The sequence below is a fragment of the Siniperca chuatsi genome, linkage group LG23, assembly GCF_020085105.1.
Source record: "Siniperca chuatsi isolate FFG_IHB_CAS linkage group LG23, ASM2008510v1, whole genome shotgun sequence".
Lineage (NCBI taxonomy): Eukaryota > Metazoa > Chordata > Actinopteri > Centrarchiformes > Sinipercidae > Siniperca > Siniperca chuatsi.
Window position 1 is genome coordinate 11,634,723 of NC_058064.1, and position 20,454 is coordinate 11,655,176.

A 20,454-nucleotide genomic window follows, 5' to 3' on the forward strand; every position below is an offset into this window, starting at 1 on the left:
TCTCTTGGGGCTGTGTGTGCTCTCTCTTTATGTTCACTCTCAGTTGAAAATTACCTCTAAGGAAAGGTTTTCTGCCAATGAGGTTTTGTCACAGCTCTCTAACATTGAAAGTGACATAGAAGAAAATGTGTCTGAGGCTGAGGGTAATGTTGAGGAGGACCCTGATTACGAGGCATCCTCCTCTGATGAGAATGAGACCTTTGGGGTTGACCCTCCTGTTGTCTCTCAACCACCAGCAGATTCTGTTCTCTCTCAGCCTTCACAAGTGGACACGTTACCTTCCTAAAATGGAAAATTAGAGTGCAGCTAATGTGATCAAAATGGTTCCAGGCCCCAACAGATACGCTGTCAGCCATGTCCAAGACATAAAATCAGCATTTGAGCTCTTCATGACACCATCAATCGAAAATGATATACTGTACTTGATGACAAACTTAGAGGGGAGGCGCGTGTATGGGGACAGTTGGAAAGACTCGGATGACCCACTTGCAAGCCTACATTTCGTGGGTCGCTGTCCCTTCACACAATACATACGGTATCAAAATATGGGCAGCATGTGATGCACAGTCCAATATGCAGGTGTACACTGGGAAATCCCCTGGGGAACTGGGGTACTTATAATATATACAGTATAGAGTATTTATAATATAAAGCCATTAAAACACCCAAAAGATCTTTATTTCCAATTTTAGGTCAATCAGTAAGATTTTATGGTGATTTGCATATTTTTCCATAGCCACAAAAGTTCCTGACACATAAACTTGGGTAACAATTTTATTTACAAACATTATGCTGTTGACACTATATAACTCGGGGCCATTCTGCTGCATAATAAGTAGGCCTACTTTTACTTTTTTAAGTAAGTAAAGTAAGTAAGTAAAATAAAAGCAAAAGTACAAGTTTTGTACTTTTACTTAAGCAAGGTTTTGGAAGCAGGACTTTTACTTGTAATGGAGTAATATTAAATGGTGGTATAATTACTTTTACTTAAGTATAAGATCTGAAATTTTTTACACAAAGTAGATTTTAACTACTGTTGTGCATCAATATTTGATTTAGATTTTGCACAACAATGAGGCAAGATGGGTGGATTCTTCAAATGTTTGTTAACGCAGTTGCCTAATTTTGAAATAGAACAGGTGCAGGCTACTGCTCACCTGGTGAAGAGTAAGTAATAGACACCTTTAGGAGTCATGATCAGTTTGCCACACTGGACCTGAGCACCGCCCTCTTTGGCTCGAGTTGTAAGGGGAAACCGCAGCCAGACACAAGCATGTCCCACCATGTGTGTCTTTTCAGGCAATGGAGCCACTGTCAGTCTTTACACAAGTTGTAAAGTACAGTTAGACCAACTTTTATAGCCATGAATTACTACTATCAGACATTTCTGATACAGTCCATTTTTATTTAGGCTCCTTGTGCTGCTGACACTATACTTTTCCCAGATGAGAACAAAGACCAACTTCTATTCTGTTCCATTGTTAAGATATTATAATATGTTCTATTATGTTACTTCCAAACAAAGCTGGATGACTAGGTAAAGCTGTCCTGAAGGCTCACGGTCAGTGTGTTTGTAGTACTTTGATAAAAAGCAGATTTAGAATGGGAACATGCAGCATTTACGAATGATCAGTGAAATTATATGATTCTTCTGAGAGGCCCTGCAAATCTGGTCCCAGAGTCAAAACAAGTCGCAGTGATATGGCCCCTGTCATTTGATACTGTGCAAACTGTCTCACCCAATAATGTCAGCCAATAAACGTGTAACATTACAGATGCTAATCCCTGCTGAGAATGGGGGGTGGAGGTGGGAAGTGGCCCATATTTTTACCCCAGGGCCCTACAGCAGGTTAATCTAGTCAAGACTCCAAAGCTATTAAAACACTAAACATTCAAATTTTTTGATGTTGCCTTCAAGTAAATGAAAATTCAACAACAGTTACCATAAGATTTTTCCCCTTTAATGCAATCTTTTCTCAAAACAATCTTTCCAGTCCACTTTCCAATCACGTTCACACATTATCACGTTAAACTTTTCTGTGCATAATAATCATGACAAAATGGTGACAAATCTTTAGTTTGCTTTGATAAAACTGCTCTAGATACATCCATGTGACATAATGTGTTCAGAAAATAATCAAGCTGTCCAAATCCACAAAAGTCATTTATGGATGCTTGTGTCCAGGCTGTCTTACATTTTTGTATTTGAGCACATACATTTCATGTGTGGGATTCTAATCCTTAGTGACATGCTTTGCCCCTAAAAGGAGCATTCACAGATCAACATAGACCCAAGCATCAAACAAAGGTTCCAACAAGTGGAGAAAGAAGGTGTTTCAGGGGGATGCTGAGCTGTAAAATATTAAGATGAATGGGTTAAAGTTAAATTTATTATTTTGGATTATTTGGATTGTAGCCTTATATGCTGTTACATGACAACTGGTTTTAAAAAAAAATATGGGGTAGTGCCTGTGGTTCATTAGCCATACTTTTACCAATGAAGGATGCAGATCACTTTTTCACATTATAAATGATTATATTCTAAAAATTACATTAATGAAATTCATCAAACAATGTTTAAGGTCATTATTTTTCTTTCACAAAGCGGTTGGCCTAAAAAACTGTATAATATAATGTGACATCAAAATTTTTCCCACCTGAACACCAACCGATGTTTTAATTTGGCACATCATATTTCACGTTCATCAACCAACAATACACACTTACACACACACACAGAGAGGGGTTGAGGTGGTTGGAGTCCTTATTTTACTCGTCAAACAAGGCTGAAAGTTTATGAATGCTGAATTGGTGTATCAGAGTTTATGATATTGCAGATAAGACCTTGTAATGGAGCAGGTGAAAGGACACTAATGCTTTGAAGCATAAGTGTGGGTCACATGGGAAAACTGAGAAAAGGAGATATGTTTTTAGTTTCAGTTGGAATAAGTATATGATAAATTCAAACTAATTTTCATTCTTACCAAAGCCTCCAAAACATTCCTCTGATCATTACATATATATACACATTACAATATATATAAATATGTGTTTAGTTTTTCCAACATCTTAAAAGTTTTGAAGATCCAGACTTTAAATATTTTTGCCAATCTAAAGTTGAAGTTAACTTCTATCCCGTCCTTATTTTGTGCTGTCTCACTGAACATCTCATTCATAATGGACAAACATACTGATTTCACCAAATCATGATTTAAAATGCATTAACTCAACCATCTCTATTCACAAACTGACCAACCTTCATATCCCAAACCCTGTGGCACATTGTCATCTATACAAATATACTGTACATACAGTTCTCAGAGGGTTTTCTACATGTTTTTTTTTCCTGCCATTTATACATTGTTAAAAAATATATAAAATATTAAGAGAAATTTTACAGGTTCATTCAGGTTAAAAACACATGTTCAATGTTTCTCTTCAAAGCTATTTACAAATCTCTGTATGTTTACTAGTCGTCATTCAGCTGTCAGCACAGGAGTGAGTGGGTGTCTCTTTTCAGTGAGAACAGTTATATAAGCAAAAAATAATGATCTGAAATGTGACATTTTAACTGCTAATTTGAGCCATTGTCTTTGGATTTCTGTCTTTATATTCAAAATGTAGTTGACAGTATATAGTGGAGAGGCAGACAGGAAACATGGTATGCATCTTAGACCCCATGACGCCCCTAAAATTGAGCGTGTTTAAGCATTGACCCAAAAACCAGGAAGAAATATTAAAAAAATTATATTAAAACTGCATTACTGTTTTCCCTGACAGAGTTCAGCAGCTCTTCAGACTTTGTGGAAAGCAAGTAGACCTGAAACGATTAGTCGATTATCGGTCGACAGAAACTGTTATGGGCATTTTTTACAATTTTTCAACAGTCTATAGACCAAACCATTAATAGATTCCTAATTTATTTTTATTTATTTATTTTTTTTAAAGAATCGGCAGATTAATCCATAATGAAAATAATTTGTTGCAGCCCTAGGCGGAAGTAATTTAGTTACTTGCAGATGGTGGACAAAACAACAATCATATCGTACATAGAAATAATGTCATTTGGTGGTCGGTTTTATCATATTGCCTTGCAGCACCATGAGACATGATAAAACTGCTAGACATTCATCTAAAGAGAGCAGTCAACCACAGTTATTTTCACTCAAGGTAAAATATACAAATGATGTGAAGAAAATCCACTTTTAAATTACCACAGTTGAAATTAACTCAATTGACCCTAGCATCATGTAACACCGAAGGCAAAGATGTACTTTACACCATGAAATACTTTCATTTGGACAACATGGGAAACCGAAAGCACTGATGAAAGGTATGTGGCTATAAGTGAACAACAGACCAGTTTGTTGGATCAGTCGAGGTTAATGAACTCGTAACTCCAGAGGCATTGGCTGAAGTTTAACTATGAACACTGTAGGGTTGTGTTAAAGGATCTCGAGCACAGCCTCATGACTCAGATCCAGTTTACTGAGGTATCAACCCACTGACAGCTGGTAAAGTCCTGTGAGATAGTACGTCTTTGACCTTCGACCCCGCCATTCAGGGCCAAAAGCAATTTCTGTCATGGCATTTTCTCATTTTGTTCTCTTTACTAATTGTTTAAAATATTTTCGCTTTAGTTACCTTCACAGCACCATCCTTTTTTTTCTTTTTAAAAAGGAGATGTTGGGGGTGGCTTTTAGTTTAGACCAATTAACTTGATTAATTAATCTTTAGAAATATGTTAATAATTAATGATTACGTGGCGAAAGATAAAGATAATCCCACTTTGCATTAAAATGCAACAGAGGAGATCTCTGAAACATATCAATACTCAAGTGTCTTTTTTAAAATGAGATCCATGTAGAAGAAGATGATATATGCTGTTTTCATCATGGGTTGATGACTAAGACATAATTAAGTCTGGAAACATTCCCCACATGGACTCGCAATTACTCTTTTATTGGCTAGAAAGCATATCCATTCTGCTAAAAGAAAATAAAAATGACCGTTAGTAAAATAAAAACCACTCAAATAAAACATTCATACAAAGTTACTGTAAGGCATTCCTTCACCAGGTCAATCACGCCAGCAGAGTCTGCTGCAGCTTCCTCTTCCAAAGCTCCAGCTCGTGAGTCTGGTGTTTGCCAGCAAAAGAAAAGTATTTTTGAGATAGCTATATCCACAGTTTTTCTGTCAGAGACTTCTCCCGCTCTGTCACACGAGTCTTTAACACAGTTCTGGCGATGGCTTTGGTGTGTCCTGCAGCTAAGACTAGAAATTATACATACAGGAGAGCCGTAACTCTGAAAAGTTTCATGCAAGACTGTACAGATTTTCATTGAACTGTCCATGCTGGACAGGACACGAGGTAATGCAGTCCTATCTGCAGGAGGTGCCCAACACGCTGCCCGTCGAGGGGGTGGTGGCGGTAGCGCTGTAATGGGGGTAGTTGTCGTTTGGTGGTGGGCCCGGGAGGATGGAGTTTCCGTTGGTTGGGGAGCAGCTGAGCTGGAGCCTCCGCAGGTACTCGGCGTGGACGGGTTTGTGGCTCTGCAGCACTTTGATGGCCTCGTCCACAGTGAACCACTCCCGCTTCCGGCCTGCAGAGGGAGACAGAGCACAGTGTATGAGTTAAAAGGAAGCTTTCATGCTGGGTCTTCCTTGTATCCCCAAATATAGTGCAATTAGAGAGCCATAACATACAAATTCTATCAATTTTGTGTTTTTTATACAATAGATGTTTATTTAACACAGCCTTTTCCACAGGTTGATCTTACATTGTATCAAAGCTATTTCTTCTAGTATAAATGCAACAAAGATCAAGGAAGTCATAAGCTTTAATAGCTGCAGCGTCTTACTCTCTCTTAACTATAATAGGAGGAAATGGTTCACTGTAATAACTGCAATTGGGAAGTATAATGTGACAGTACTACAGGAAAGGTCTATTAAAAAAGAAAATCTTAGCAATTTGTTTGTCTGGTTAGCAAGATTAACTGAAGCAAGGTGAAGGTAGATACTGCATCTTGAGGATCTCATGCAGACATATATACCTACAAATGTGCATGCATATATATACAAAAATAGACAGAGCACGTGCTGTAACCACTTTCAGATTTCAAAAATAGTGAATGTAGCAGGCGTAGTAACAGGTAACAGGTAGAGGATGATCTCCACTGAGCACATAACAAAGTAAGGCTGGATTCTGGTGCCCAAGCTACTGACAGCTGTAATATACTGCAGCTCAGATCAGTGGCCTAGATTTATAGGCACCTGTTGTCACTGCATAACCCAGTGCCCATATAGTCACCATGCAGTATACTGGCCTTCACATAAATAAAAAGATGCAGTGTATTGTAAAAGGTAAGCTAGTCGTCAGCAGAGCAAGAAGAAAGACACACACACACCACAGCATCTGCAAACATTCATGAGAAGGTGAAGGGAAACTGTACCTATGTTGACAGAGTCTTCCCACGCCTCCAGTGTTTCTGTGACCGTCAAAACGTACACATACGTCCGGTGCTTCCGATCCTGGTTTTGCTTTAGGGATCAGAAAGAAACTGAATATTTACTAATACAAAACCATAAATACACACAAATGCAATAAGAAGTGTGACAGGATAGCCTTCACACCTGCATAAATTAAAGCACTGAAAGTTGCATCTTTAGCCGTTTTCTGTTTTATCTGTCCAATTGATGTCTTTGTTGTGTGTTTTGTGCGTTCATCATGATTGAAGATCAAAGTTACTGATTTTTAGTTGCTGTAGTCTCAATATGCAAAGGGTTACGTTTTTCTTGTCAACACTATTCTAAACAAAAATACATATTACACAAAAATGATATCTTGCATGCAAAAATGCAAAAATGTACATGGTTATTTGTGCATCTTGTACCTTTGTAAGTGCACTTTGTTGTGCATATGTATAATTAAACTGCCTGAGTAAGCTTACCTCAAATACACCGAGCAGACGTCCTAGCTTGCCCTTCACACCGGCCTGGGGAATAAATGAAGAAGAAACATTAGAAAAAGTTGTTTTTTCCCCCTACTGGCACTAATGTACAAAACAGACAGGGGACGCTTCTTTGTGAGATTTAAAAAAAAAAGAAAAGCTTTGAATAGCTGTGGCCTTTGAATAGAGGGTGAAAACATTAGACATGCAGTTTGTGAACCACAGACTATATTCTGTGTCAAAACAATGGCTATTGTGTATTACATTTCTGTAATGTAGGTGTAATGATTGAAAGAGTATTATTGCGGAAATGTAATTATTATTATTATGCCCCTTTCATAACACATAACAGTTGCTTTATTAATTCAGATGTACATCCCAGGAATCAAATTACTGTCAAGACATATGACATCTGTCCTTTCCCCGGCTCAGCATACTTCACAAGTGTCCAGGGTCTGTGAATGCACAGGAATCCAGCGAGGGGCCAAGTTTAGACCGCTGACGTGGTTGAGAACACAAGGTTCTCAACCAGAGGGACCTCTGGAATACCAGCGGACACCTCAGTCACCCAGCTACTGACACCGTGGCCCTTTAAAAATCTCACCCCTAGCATGCATACTGCAGCCAACTGTTCAAACCATGCAACTCCAGTTCTGGTCATTTCAGCAGGTTTCTTACTGGAAATGGACAACTGCAATGATGTGAAAGAATCACGTGACCCCAAGGATGCACAGATGTGTATTTAATACATTTTGCAGGATTTCTAATAATAATGAATGGAAAGACCTTTCCCTATCAAAAACATTACGTGTAATGTCCTCAGCAGCCGCATAGCATCTCAAACGGCATTTGAGCAAACACTGACCCAGAATTTGCAAAGTCACTCTCTGTAAAATGTAAAAATATATATATATATATATATATATATATATATATATATATATATATATATATATATATATATATTTATTTATTTATTTATTTTTTTTTTGTTTTTTTTTTACATTACAGCAGTAGCCCGTTTTTACTTTCTTCAAATATGAAATGTACCTAAATTGTCTTTATATGGGACTACCCTTTAACAAAATTAGATTTCTTGGTTGAAACTAGCAGAATGGGATGTTGTTGGGAAAATCCTGCAGTTTGAGCATAGACAGTTGCAGGAAAACATGAATTTTACAACAGCAGCTATAACGCCAAGACATTTCCAGAGAGAACATTTTTACATGCTGCTTTGAATACCTGTTATATAATGGACAGGCGGTCTTTGGATGTAGGTTATGATCAAACACAGTAAAAAGAAACCCAAAAAAAGTATCAAAATTAAACGTGAGGCTATTTTTTGGTTGGAAACTGTTGTATTCAACCACCTATGAAGTCCTTTGCATTCTTATCATGAGCTCATTTTACGGTCGCACAAAACGACCCCACTTTGGAGTCGAGACTCCGTTCATGTGATATTAAAAACAAAATGAATTCTTCCGTTTATTCACCTCCTCAAACACCTCTCGCACTGCGGCACCACATGGCTCCTCTTCTGGCTCCATCCCACCTCCGGGGACGATCCACTGGTCCGGGTGCCGACTGCTGCTGACCAGCAGAACCTATAAAAAGAAAGCACAAGTTTAAGAATTGTATAACATGTCAATACCTTTATTTTACTGTAAATGTGTGCCTTCATATGCCACATCAAGGGGAAGCAAGATGGCCCAAAAGGCCCAGTGGTTTCAGAGGTACATTTAATGGGACATTTTTTTCTGCACCCAATAGTACATTCCTATTTGCCTCAGTGACTTCACATTGAAACTGAGGACTTAACATGAGACATGACCCCTTTGACTCAGGTCTCAAGGACAGACAAGTGATGATTGGTGCTGCCTCTGCTATTTATTCTATGTTGTTGCTTACAGGAACCTAAATCCACCACAGCCCTCACAACTTTAAATATTCAATCCTGACATGATATTTGGTATAAATGGTGTTCTGAGTGAAACAAATACATGGAATTAATGGAATATACATGAAAATATGAGAATGATCCACACTCACAAATGGTACTTTGCTCCATTTAAGTGTCAAATGATACTTCCAATTATTGTAAAATATCACACATAAAAAGTTATCGCACTCTGATCGCAAACTGATTAGTTATCCTTACATTTTTGGGGACCTTAGCATGTATCTATTTATTTTACTATTTTGGTTTCTTCTTTCTCAGACGCTTCAAGTATCTGTCTACTTTGCAAATACCATTTTTTCCCAGCACAGAGATGAAGCTCAATCAAAGCAAGAGTTGAAGCGGTTCCAACACCACGTGACCCCAGCAAACAATGCATGTAAACCAAGCATGAGCCACTCAAATTCTGTCAGAGCTCCGACGAGGGGCTTGCAGGGCTTGAATTACACTACAGTTGCAATGTACGCTAATATGCACAGATCAGATGTGCCTGTGTCTGCAGTTTCTTGCAATATCCGTATAGCAACCACAACAGACACGAGCACACCTGCTGTAAACATATTATCACATTTGCATGGAGCAATTCGATCATTAGTAAAAACACAGTCTGTGACAGGACACAGGTCGTAATAATATCAGCAGCCAATACAAGAAAAGCCAATGAAAGTCTTGTCAGTGGTTCATTCATTTGTGATTCAACTGCATTTCTGGAACCTTACAGCTTGTGATTGTCACTTATTTGTCAAATTATTACATAATACAGAACATTCAGTGAATGTAAATATACTGTACATGCATTAAAGAGAGAAATGAGTGTTAAGCAGCTTTTGCGGCATACGGTGACCACCTCTGCCACCCATCTGATCACCATATCCAGTAATCTGCCAGAGGAGTCAGTCTGTCACTTAATCCTAACTCAGCTTTCGTATAGCTTCCCTAACGTTCTCTAATGGGATTGTGGCTGCATCTACCAGAGGTTTTCTGGGGATCTTCTAAGGGCCAAACCGATTGGACGGCACATGCTTGGGGCCTTGACAGTGAGCACTGTCGGCTGCTGTCTTCCTCACATGCCGCCTTCACCCAACTCGGCCACCTGTTTATTCCCAGACAATATAGGTTAGGATGAAGGGCAGCAGAGAAGAGGAGTCATTAAACATAATGATGTGGATCAAGTGAATGCACGCTCAGTTAAGATTTTCTGGAGATGAAAGGGTTCAAGAAAAACACAAGTGTTTATCCTATACAACAGGTGCATCATGTCTTATACAGCGTGCAGTAAGTGACGTGTGTTAAAGGACGGGGCATTGACACTGATAGCACAAACAGTGCTGGTGCAGAACATGACGTCTTCGCAGCAGAGTGCAAACTGTAAAAAATTTTGCTAAGTTGAACCTCGTAACCTGCTTGAGTGAGCTCTTTGATAAAACAGGCTGGCCTTTGCCGATGAGGTGAGCTAAAACAAACAAACTGGATGTGACCTTTCGTCCTATGAAATCACAATCTCAAAAAGGGTTACTTAATTAAACGCAGAAAAACCGATGGCAACTGCTTTTGTTTGGAAGATTCAGAAGACCAAGGAATGTGCATGTCATATGCAGCAAGGGTTTATTTGTCCTCATTTTAAACGGGAATGGTACCTGCCCGAAGTCGGTTTTTGTTATTGTGTCATGTACTTCCATGCGGGATGGGCTATTTCATAAAATTAATTCATTCTTCGTGTTTTGGATTTGTTAGAGATTTCAGAACACTTCAACCCGCTGCTCCCGCTGTCTGATTGTGTGTGTCTGTGTGTTTGAGCTGCAGCCAGCGAGGCTTAAAGGGAGATCACTGGTGTCAACGTGTCCAAAGCAGACAGTGTGAGATGTATACAAAACAAAAGCCACAGAGCTTCCGGGGCAGCGAGGACAAAGCAGATTTCTGCTTTGGTTGTTCCATTTTTATCTTTTGGTTGTTGCCCCAGAGGAACTCTTCTTTGTCCATGCTCAGAATACAGCGCAGGCTACAGTCAGTTTTGTTTTAATGAATTTAGGAATGTAGAGCACTGAATCAACATATTACAAACTGTATGTAATTAAGAATTTGTTTCTTCACGTGCTTCTGAGATGAATACAGCTTCATGTTCATAAGAGGGAGTAGCAGGGGTCTGGTGCTGCCTTCAAGCTTTGCAAAAGGACACTTCAGCTAGAAGAGGCATTTGTCATCACAACAAAATCAAGCCTGCAAGCTTCTATTCATCTCTCCAAGCACCAAGTCATGTGGACAAGTTTTACAAACCCAGTCAATTCACTGAAATGCAAGTATTTGAAGTTCATTAAGTGGTCAGCAATGTGAACGGTGGTCCCAAACCTTTTTGACGGACGTACCCCGCAGCCTGGTCAGATGAACTAAAGTACACCTTTGACAACACCCATCATGTTCCAAATGTGTTCTTTTGAACTTATTTTAAACTGGATGTTATTAAACACAAATATATATATATATATATATATATATATATATATAAAAATAAAAAAGGATATTGGTTCTACAACATTTTTTTTCGTACAATGAAGCTTTTAGCTAGCTATTTCAACCATTGAGCCGTTACTTCTCAACCATCTATCACTACTTTGAGCTTTTTTCACCATTTATTCATTACTTTTAGCTAATTATCAACCATTTATCCACCTATTTGAGTCATTTATACTTTTAGCTAACTTATCTTCTCGCTTGCTAACTACCTCAAGTGTTACAGCTGACTTCATTTGTGGATATATTTTTTTAATCAAAATCGTAGTTTCCATTTTGTCAAATTAGTTGAGCTACTCTGCAAATCCTTCCAGGTACCCCTTGGCAACTGTAGAAAGGGTAAAAAGTAGGCCTACCCCTGGTTGGGAATCTATACCCAGAACTTTACCCTTTCTAAACTTTCCTATAACTTCTGACAAACAGAAAAAGCAGCATTGCCTTAAACACCACAGGCTACAGTTAAAAGCGTGACGAAAAACCAAAATAAAATAACTCAAACCGTCATGATAGATAGGTCAACAGTCAGCTGACAGCTGAACTCGGAGCACAGAACACCCCCATATACTTGCTTAGAAGGGCAAGGTGAAGGAGAACCCCCAGAGGAACACTGTGGTGTTTCCCAGTGACATTTTACAGTTTTGCAACTCACACCACTTCCCAGGGGCCCCCAGTGTGAAAAAGGAGGTGGGCAAATTCTGAGGCAACATATAGTAAATATCCTCAGGGTGAAGAAACCCACTGTGGACAAATGTCAGACTCATGTGGCATTATCTAACCTTTCTCTTATATAAAAATCAATCTAACAATGCAAAGTTACACAAACTTCACCTCCTGGATAACCAACATGACATGCCATAAGTAGTAAAGTGCAAATGTCTGTCTTGTAACTGATTTAGAAAAGAAGATCAGTTATTCTTAACTTAATTTCTCAATTTGAGATATCAGAACTACAATTGCTAGTAAAACACTATGACAGTGAGTCCTCTGGCATGGCCTCAGACAGGGACAGCAGGCAGGGATATTCTGGAGGACATAAACACCTCCTCCTCCTCCTCCCTAAGGAGGAACGCCTGTAGCTGTCAAATAAAGAAGGCTCCAAATGCCAGGCCAGGCTGGGTGCCAAGAGGAGAGAATGATGGAAAGTCTAAGACACTCATGTACATGAGTGCAGGAGCGGAATCAATAGTGCTAAGACAGTAATATAGTCGCTGCATTATACAGGTATCAACAAATAAGAGAGGAGTCGTAAACAGGGAATGCCAAAGACAAACAGCAGGCGAGGCAAAGCGTAGCATCCAGTCACACTAATAACCCCTCCTTCCATTTCCAGTATGCCATTATTACAATCTGATAAACATGGAGGTTACAGCTACAACAGTTTTCCCCGATCAGAGAATTTCTCTCACTCTGAATAATGCACAAACTCATGGCATTATATAAAAGTTTATTGTAATAAAGCCTCAACACTGCCAAACACTGACTGATACAGTATGTAACACATTAGGTTGCTTCTAAATCATGAAACACACAAAATGATGCAATTTTAATGGTGCAATTTAATGTTTGGATTCAGAAATTAAGATGTGGAAACAAGCTGTGAACACAACACTGACATATTATCACCTTTTAATTTGATATGGTGAGCTTTTATGGCGAGCAGTTGCTTATTTACACTGCCAGCAGATATGAAGCGACATTAGCGTTCATTTGGAGTCATGTTTCTGGCAAATGTGAATCCAATATTCACTCTCCCTTTGGGAGTTAGTGGAGACCAAAACAGAGCTAAAAGGAAATATATGGCTCTTTAGCAGCTAAACTGCTCCAGTATGTTTAACAGAGTTTTGTAGATACTGGCTGTAGAGATGTCTGACTATATGGCACTCTGCTTGTGGTGCTCAAAGCGCCAAAAAAATAAACATTTGAAAAACTTAGCAATATCTCTTTCCAGGAATCATGACCCAGTTACTCAAGATAATCCACACCTTGTTGTGAGTAGTTTCATGTAGGGACTATTTTCTTTCTACTGATATTTCCTACATGGAATTCCTCACAAGGTGTGGATTATCTTGAGTAACTGGGTCATGATTCCTGGAAAGAGACATTGCTGCTGAGTTTTTCAAATGTATTTTTTTGGCACTTTGAGCACCACAGGCAGAGTGCCATCTAGTCCCATTATATTAAAAAAAATGCAGACATCTCCAAAACTGGGCAAATAAAGTTAAATATAGAATCATAAAATTACTTGTTTCAGTTTGAATTAAATGTATGAATGAGTAGACTTCATCTTTCAGAAAAAAAAACTCTAGGACTCCTTATTTAACTATGGGTTTCTACAACCTATCACTGCACTAATATGATCTAAAATAATTAAAGAAGCTCTCTTGGCACACAGGCCCTAAGCAGCTCACATACCGTTAAACTCAGGTGCCCTACTCAGCTATTACTGCCGTGCCTCTGCACTGTCAGGTTCCCGTTTTCCCCTGATGGGAGTTTAATTGCTGTCATAGAGTACCTCACCCTGAGGGCTCAGCTTTCTCCTTTCCTCTCCAAAACAAAACAGTCCAGCAGAATGTGTGGCTCTTATGTCACCGCAGTTGGGTCTCCTGTGTCTAGGAACTGATTGTGTGAGTGTGTTTAAGGAAAGTATTGATAACACAAAGCCCCATATCTCAAGCTTCTTTAAAAACTAAAAAATTGCCATTGTTAGCACCCAAAAGTACAATCAGAGCACCAGATTGAGTCAGTGTCATCTCTGTGATTGCGTGAGTAGACATGCATGTCAAAGCCTGAAATTCCTGAGGGTGATGGTCACACCTACACACTTCTGTTGTCACAATATTCTCTGACTTTCCTTTCCTGTGATTGCAAGTTATATGAAAAGAATCACAGTGTACAAGCAAGTTCTAAGAAAAATTACGCAAGAGAGCAGGAACAAAGTTTTACAACAACAAATGTAAAATGCAGATACAATCATCACCAATTTTAGAACACTTCTTTTTTATTATTATTTTTTGGGGCTTTTTCCCTTCATATGACAGTGCAGCCAAAGACAGACGGGGGCATGCAGCAAAGGGCCCCGGGCTGGATTCAAACCCGGGCCGCTGCGGTAAGGACTCAAGCTTTGGTACACGGGGCGCATGCTCTACCGGGTGAGCAAAACATCTATAAACCTCTTTCATGGTCCTACACTTAAAACTCAGACATGTTGATGACATAACATCTGCACATGTGTATATAATTTTGACTTCTGTGTGTGAGAGAGTTAAAATCTTCAGATATGTGTGTTGTACAGCTGAACACTGGAGGGCTCAGGCAGACCTCTCTGTGCCAGTCTAGTGACTCCAGCCTGGGCTGCTTTTACAGAATATTGTGTAACAATTTGTTTTTGCCAAGCTCAAAAAGGGGCTAAATCTAGACATGCAAGAATATGCCACAATAACAGAGATATAGTCCTGATGTTTGGACATAAATATGACTTACTGTACTAGTAATACGGCTACACGGCTATTATTAGTCCCATAAGGGAAGCAGCAACTTAACAGACAAAAATATATGTAAGAATAACTTGTGAGTAACCCAAAACATAACCTAAAGTACTTAATATTATAGGGTTCAACCTAGACTGCCTAACCAACAACATACTAAGCTATGGATTTTAACACTGGCCTAATGCACTGTTGAAAACTGCATAACTTGAAAGCCATTTACATTAATATAGGCTCTCTGGATAAGTATACATCTATATGGTCACCCTTCTTAGCATCCATGTCCTGAAGACTGAGAGAGAAAGAAAGGGACAAAAAAGGAAAACAAAAATAATACTGTAGGTCTATTGAATGTCTTCTGTAAATGTCTTCTGTTAAAGTTTTCAGATTCACTTTGACTAACCCATTTTTAAGAATGTATTTTATTAATTTAGTTAATTTTCTGTAGTTTGTATACTGTTTGATTTGGGTCACTGTGTTTATTGTTGGCTTTTTGTTTGTGTATGTTGCATGTAAAATAGTCTATGTAAAACCCCCAAAAATAGATTATTAAAAATGAGTTATCCAAAACATATATTATATATTTTCAAAAAAATCCAACAACATGTTATGTTAGCTCTTGAAATACCCTTATACCCATGAATATCACAGTTTATGTATTTTTAATTAGGTTTGGGGTGAAAAATACTTCTGAAAGCTAAGGTAATCTCCTTTATAGTGGATCTACTGTATTGTATATCACCGAGAAAAGTCTTTAAGACAACAACAATACAAGTCTGTCGCCCCATATTCATTATTTACATGGTAAAGGCCCCTTTAAATCCTCATCCACATAATTGCTACGCGGCTGCCCGCTCAAGGCCGGCGGGATGCAGCATAATCATGAATGGCCAGTGCCTGGTCATGGATGCTTAACCTGTCGTGGTATTAAATGTGGTCAAGTGACGCGACATTTGATCGATGTATTTAATAATAGACTTGTGGCCTATATTCTTATCTCCTTACTCAACACAAGCCCATGTTAAACCCGCTATTAAATATAACGTGCAACAGAGCGCCTCGCCCCCTCTGCGTTAGGAACATCAAGCTAACAGGAAGTAGAGGGAATTTGTCTTCAGAATAAGAGCTTTACTTTAACTTAAAGCAGTTTCGAATGGTGTTCTTAGTCGGTTGCTTTATTTTGGAAGTCAGGACCGTTAGTCGTTTGTTGTTAATTGAAGCTACCTTGACAACGAGCCTTTTTCCTCCTTTCTCTACGTGCTCCTCAAACTAGCCTAAACTGGATGGCCCAAGGCGCAGCAGCAGCAGCAGCAGCAGCAGCACGGAAACACAAACCAAAACAGTGGCATTGGGAGAAACAGAAAAACAGTGTAATTATAGCTACACCTAGAAGGAGATGCCATAAATCACAACCCTTGGGTACTATTATTAAAGACTATTGTCAGTTGTATTCATAAATACCCCTGTGTTGTTTGAATGACTGGGTGCAGATAGGGGATGACTAGGCCACAAAGTCATGCACAGCCCCTGTATATTGTTCATATGGTCCAGTATATATACATAACGTTACACTGCGGAATCTCTTACCTCTTCTTCACGTTCATTCTTGAAGCACAGACATGCTGCTCGTTTCTTGAAGCCCTCGCCATCGTATGTCCTGGTCTGGTTCGGTTTGAGCTTCATTATGGTTTTATTCTGCCTCCTTTAGATATAACCGGCAAAAACAGAGGAGGGGGGCGGGGGGGAGTCCAACGAGTTAACAGCAAAGCCGCCGCATCGTTGTTGCTCTCTGCATCCGTGGTCCGAGATGGTCCGAGAATAGGAGGAGGAGGGGTTGTTGGAGAGATCCCAAGGTACCCGTCAGACTATCCTGGATTTATGTTTTCCTAATAAAATCAGTGCGTCTGGATGATAAATGCAAGTCAAGGCTCCAGCTGCTGCCTGGGATTTCCAGTCGGCAATGTGTGAGCAGTCCCGCAGGCAGAGATCTTATGTAGACTACAGCCTACACAGGACAGCCCTCCTCTGCATCCATTTGCGCATGGCCGCTGACTCAGTACAATGAACTGGCAGACCGGAGTTTTACATATACAGATCACTCCTCTGAGGCAGGAATGTGCTCATTGGTTGGGTGAGTCTCAGTGGGTGGAGCTACAGTTCTGGTCTAAACAGTGATAATAAACAAATGCGTAATTTGTGCTGATGTCCACCAGACTGCTGCTGCAGAAGACGAGACCATTTGACAAGTAGATTTGTCCTGAGGATGTTCATGAAGAGGCCTAATCAACTATCTTTCATTTAGGACTGTTCTGTGCTATAGGTGCAATATCCACAATAACTGTTCACGTTGGTTAGGGCTGTAGCCAGGATTTTCGAAATAATGAGGTAATGAGTTCCTCAAGAATACAATATCTCAGGTTTTATTTATTCCCCCCCCCCACAGGTTGCTACAATCCCCAAATTCCCAGAAAAAATGCACATGATGAGACCTCAGTGTCTTTAATAGCTACAGCCTTGATGTGTGTGTGGAGCATAACTTGTAAAATGTTTTCTTAGTATGGATGGAGATGAAAAACAATATCTTATAAATAGACAATGTAACAAGATTTATGCTACCAAGACAGTTTTACAATCTGAGCAGGAAATGCTAGTATTGTTAGAAAGACACTGTCAGTCACTCTAGACATTATAGTCTAAATATCCTTACTGAGTTCCAAGTTTAATGCGACTAACGTAAATGAGAACGAAAATCAGAACACATCCAGGAAGAAGCAGAAAACTATTTTTCGAAATAACATCATAGTAGGAAAAAGCACAGGTGTAAATAATAAAGTTAATGATGTCTGAATTCCATTTAGCTGCTTCACTTTCAGGGTATTGTGCATGCTGGCTCACGTTCATGACTTAGTGGGACACTTGAAAAGAAAGTAGCCATAGTTATTAGTAACACCTGTGCTTTTGCTATGACAAGTCAACATGTCTGCTGTGAAAAAGGCCAATTGTCAAAAGTGAAACATGATATAGACAGATCATCCTGGAAATGGAAGGTTGTTAGGTTCAGTCCCAACACATGCAATCCCTACCCTGCTTTGCACTATCTCAGTGGGCTATAAAGCACCAATTCTGAAGTCAAAGCTGTAAACTCTCCAAAATATGTTAAGAATGCCACATTAATCATAACCCACCATGCTTGGGGGCCTCACCTCTCCTCGAATTATTAAGCCTCAGGCTCAACTCAGTATTAATGCCATTCCAGGCTCACAAGTAAAACCAGCCCTGTTATAAGCATGTGTCATGACACAGTCAGCCATGACACCTTTATTGCACTTTTATGGGAGTTCCACATTTCAAGTTCCACCTTTTATTTGCTGAAGGAAAGCTAAAATGTACACGTTACATAGTTACATGCAAGTTTTTTTGCGGGTTGATCCAGTGTGTTGGGAAATCAGTCAGCGACTCCCATCTTTCCTAGAATTTACATCATAACTGAGGTTGTTTTCTGAGTGTCAGTCCCAATGAGTGTGAACAAAATAGGGAAGAGGTATTTACACAGTCATTTAAGCACATTTTGAAGGTGTTTTGACTGAAATATTTGAGGTTTGTGAACATTTGGTGATTTAACTTAGGGTCAGAGGTGTCAGTGTTGCAGTACAGTCTGTTTTAGGGGAAGTTGTCACTGTGAATAAGCACCCACTCCTAGCTGCTCCTCCTGACTAAGCACATTAGATTCTCAAATCTAATTAGTCTCAAATCATATCTGATGGCGCTCCCATGTTGTCGCTGGGTTCATGTTAAACTCATATAATTTAAGGTGAATGAATAATTCCATCCCTTTCTTCTTTAACCACTCCACAGGTGGGGTTTTGGAAACTGTGATTGCATTGTAAGCAGCTGTAACTTATTAACTGATTAAATGTATTCACTGTTTCAATGATCAAATGAAAATAAAGGTTAGTGGTGACACATTTTCTGAGGTAACATCTGTGTCCAGGTGCTTTAACATCCTCCTTCGCCTTCAGTTCACCTTTGACCTACAGGCTGATGATGACCCACATGTTGTAACTCCCCAGATAACATCAAAAGCCAAATGACTTTCAGGAGACAAAGATCGATCAGAGAATGAGATTGATCAAAGTGGGTCAAAGAGTGAGACAATCTCCATGTTTGTGAAGATAATCAAATGTTGTTGCCAGTGATTCTTTATCTGGTCTGCCCGCCTACTTTCAGGCTATGGTAGACAATATGCTGGCCAAATGTGACAACACAATGTAGTATCATAATTCCCTTCAACTTGTACGTAGCTGGCTCTGCGTATGCATATTGGTGGAGGTATAAGATGGACGTACAAAATAAAATACTCTAAATGTAAATATTTAGTCAAATAATGTATTTCTTTTTGGAAAAGTATTTTATTTGAGACAGCCAGATATGCACAGAACATATAGTCTCTCGCATAAAGAACGGGTAATCACTTAATAATAAAAACAGCTTAGGAGATCGGACACACACACACACACTTAGATTACAACACACTCAAGAAGGAAAACACTGAGCATTAAGCATTATATAACAAGTGTTCATTAATCTTGATCAGAAATAATGGCCATCAAAAACAAAGTGCTTCCTGTAGCGCCACCATGAGGCTCACATTTGTGCTTTTTGTTGAAATCTCTCAACAACTATTGGATGGATTGCCATAAAATCTGGTACACACATTCATGTTCCCCTCAGGATGAATTGTAATAACTTTGGTGATCCCTTAACTTTTCAGCAAGAGCCATAATCAGATCAAAATGTCAATTTTTCCAATACTTTTCTGTTTATGACTACCTTTTGACTTATGAAAACCTGCAACACAAATTACCTTCCCATCAGCCTCAGCATGCTGTTTAGTGATAATAAGCAAATGTTAGCATGCTAACATGCTAAACTAAGATGATGGTAAACATTATTGCTATACATCAGCATCTTAGCATTTACATTGTGAGCATGTTAGCATGCAGACGTTAGAGTTTAGCTCAAAGCACTGCCGTGCCCAAGTACAACTGACAGAACAGTGCTGCTAGCGTAGCTGTAGACTCTTAGTTGCATTGCTGTTGGTTTCTCTCTTCATGTGCAGCAACTGAAATCTTACATAGATTTACTGAAAATCATTGGGAGTGGTTTTGAGATTGCAAAATTAACTGATGAGATCACTAGTGGTGTCATGGGACTAAACCAAACTGAAAAGAAAAGGTCCTCACATGTTAATCCCAATAACACTTTTCACCCTTGTTTACCCCCTGGTTGCACATCTTGAGTAAATGGTGGAGATAACTGCTCTCCAGATAGCTCAGATGCAGTGATGAAAAAATCACTACATGTGCAAGTCATGTTATCATTTTAACAACAGCGGTCATCACCTGAATGTGATGGAAATACAATATGCCTGCAGGGCATTGTGTTACTGGGAGTCATACAGCATCATCATCTTGTTTTAGCATTAGACTGATCTGATTATGATGTGATTACTTGAATGATAATTGCAGCCAATGACAAATAGTGTATATAAAGA

The 20,454-nt window shown here is 39.2% G+C and overlaps 1 protein-coding gene across 1 annotated transcript; it reads right to left on the minus strand.

Annotated features, from left to right (window-relative positions):
* Positions 1 to 1,945: 1,945 nt before the first annotated feature.
* Positions 1,946 to 16,965, minus strand: nudt4b (nudix (nucleoside diphosphate linked moiety X)-type motif 4b). The gene is made up of 5 exons (XM_044185468.1): positions 16,488 to 16,965; positions 8,444 to 8,554; positions 6,951 to 6,995; positions 6,453 to 6,540; positions 1,946 to 5,603 (listed from the first exon to the last, which is right to left on the minus strand). The coding sequence occupies exons 1-5, from the start codon at positions 16,581 to 16,583 to the stop codon at positions 5,383 to 5,385; spliced, it is 561 nt and encodes a 186-aa protein (XP_044041403.1). The 5' UTR covers positions 16,584 to 16,965; the 3' UTR covers positions 1,946 to 5,382.
* Positions 16,966 to 20,454: the final 3,489 nt, after the last annotated feature.

Coding starts and splice junctions, on each gene's coding strand:
- nudt4b (XM_044185468.1), bottom strand. CDS start 16,583: ATGAAGCTCAAACCGAACCAGACCAGGACATACGATGGCGAGGGCTTC. Junction 6,541..6,950: donor GTCTGCTCGGTGTATTTGAG/GTAAGCTTACTC, acceptor TGATCCCTAAAG/CAAAACCAGGATCGGAAGCA. Junction 5,604..6,452: donor GGAAGACTCTGTCAACATAG/GTACAGTTTCCC, acceptor CTCCCTCTGCAG/GCCGGAAGCGGGAGTGGTTC.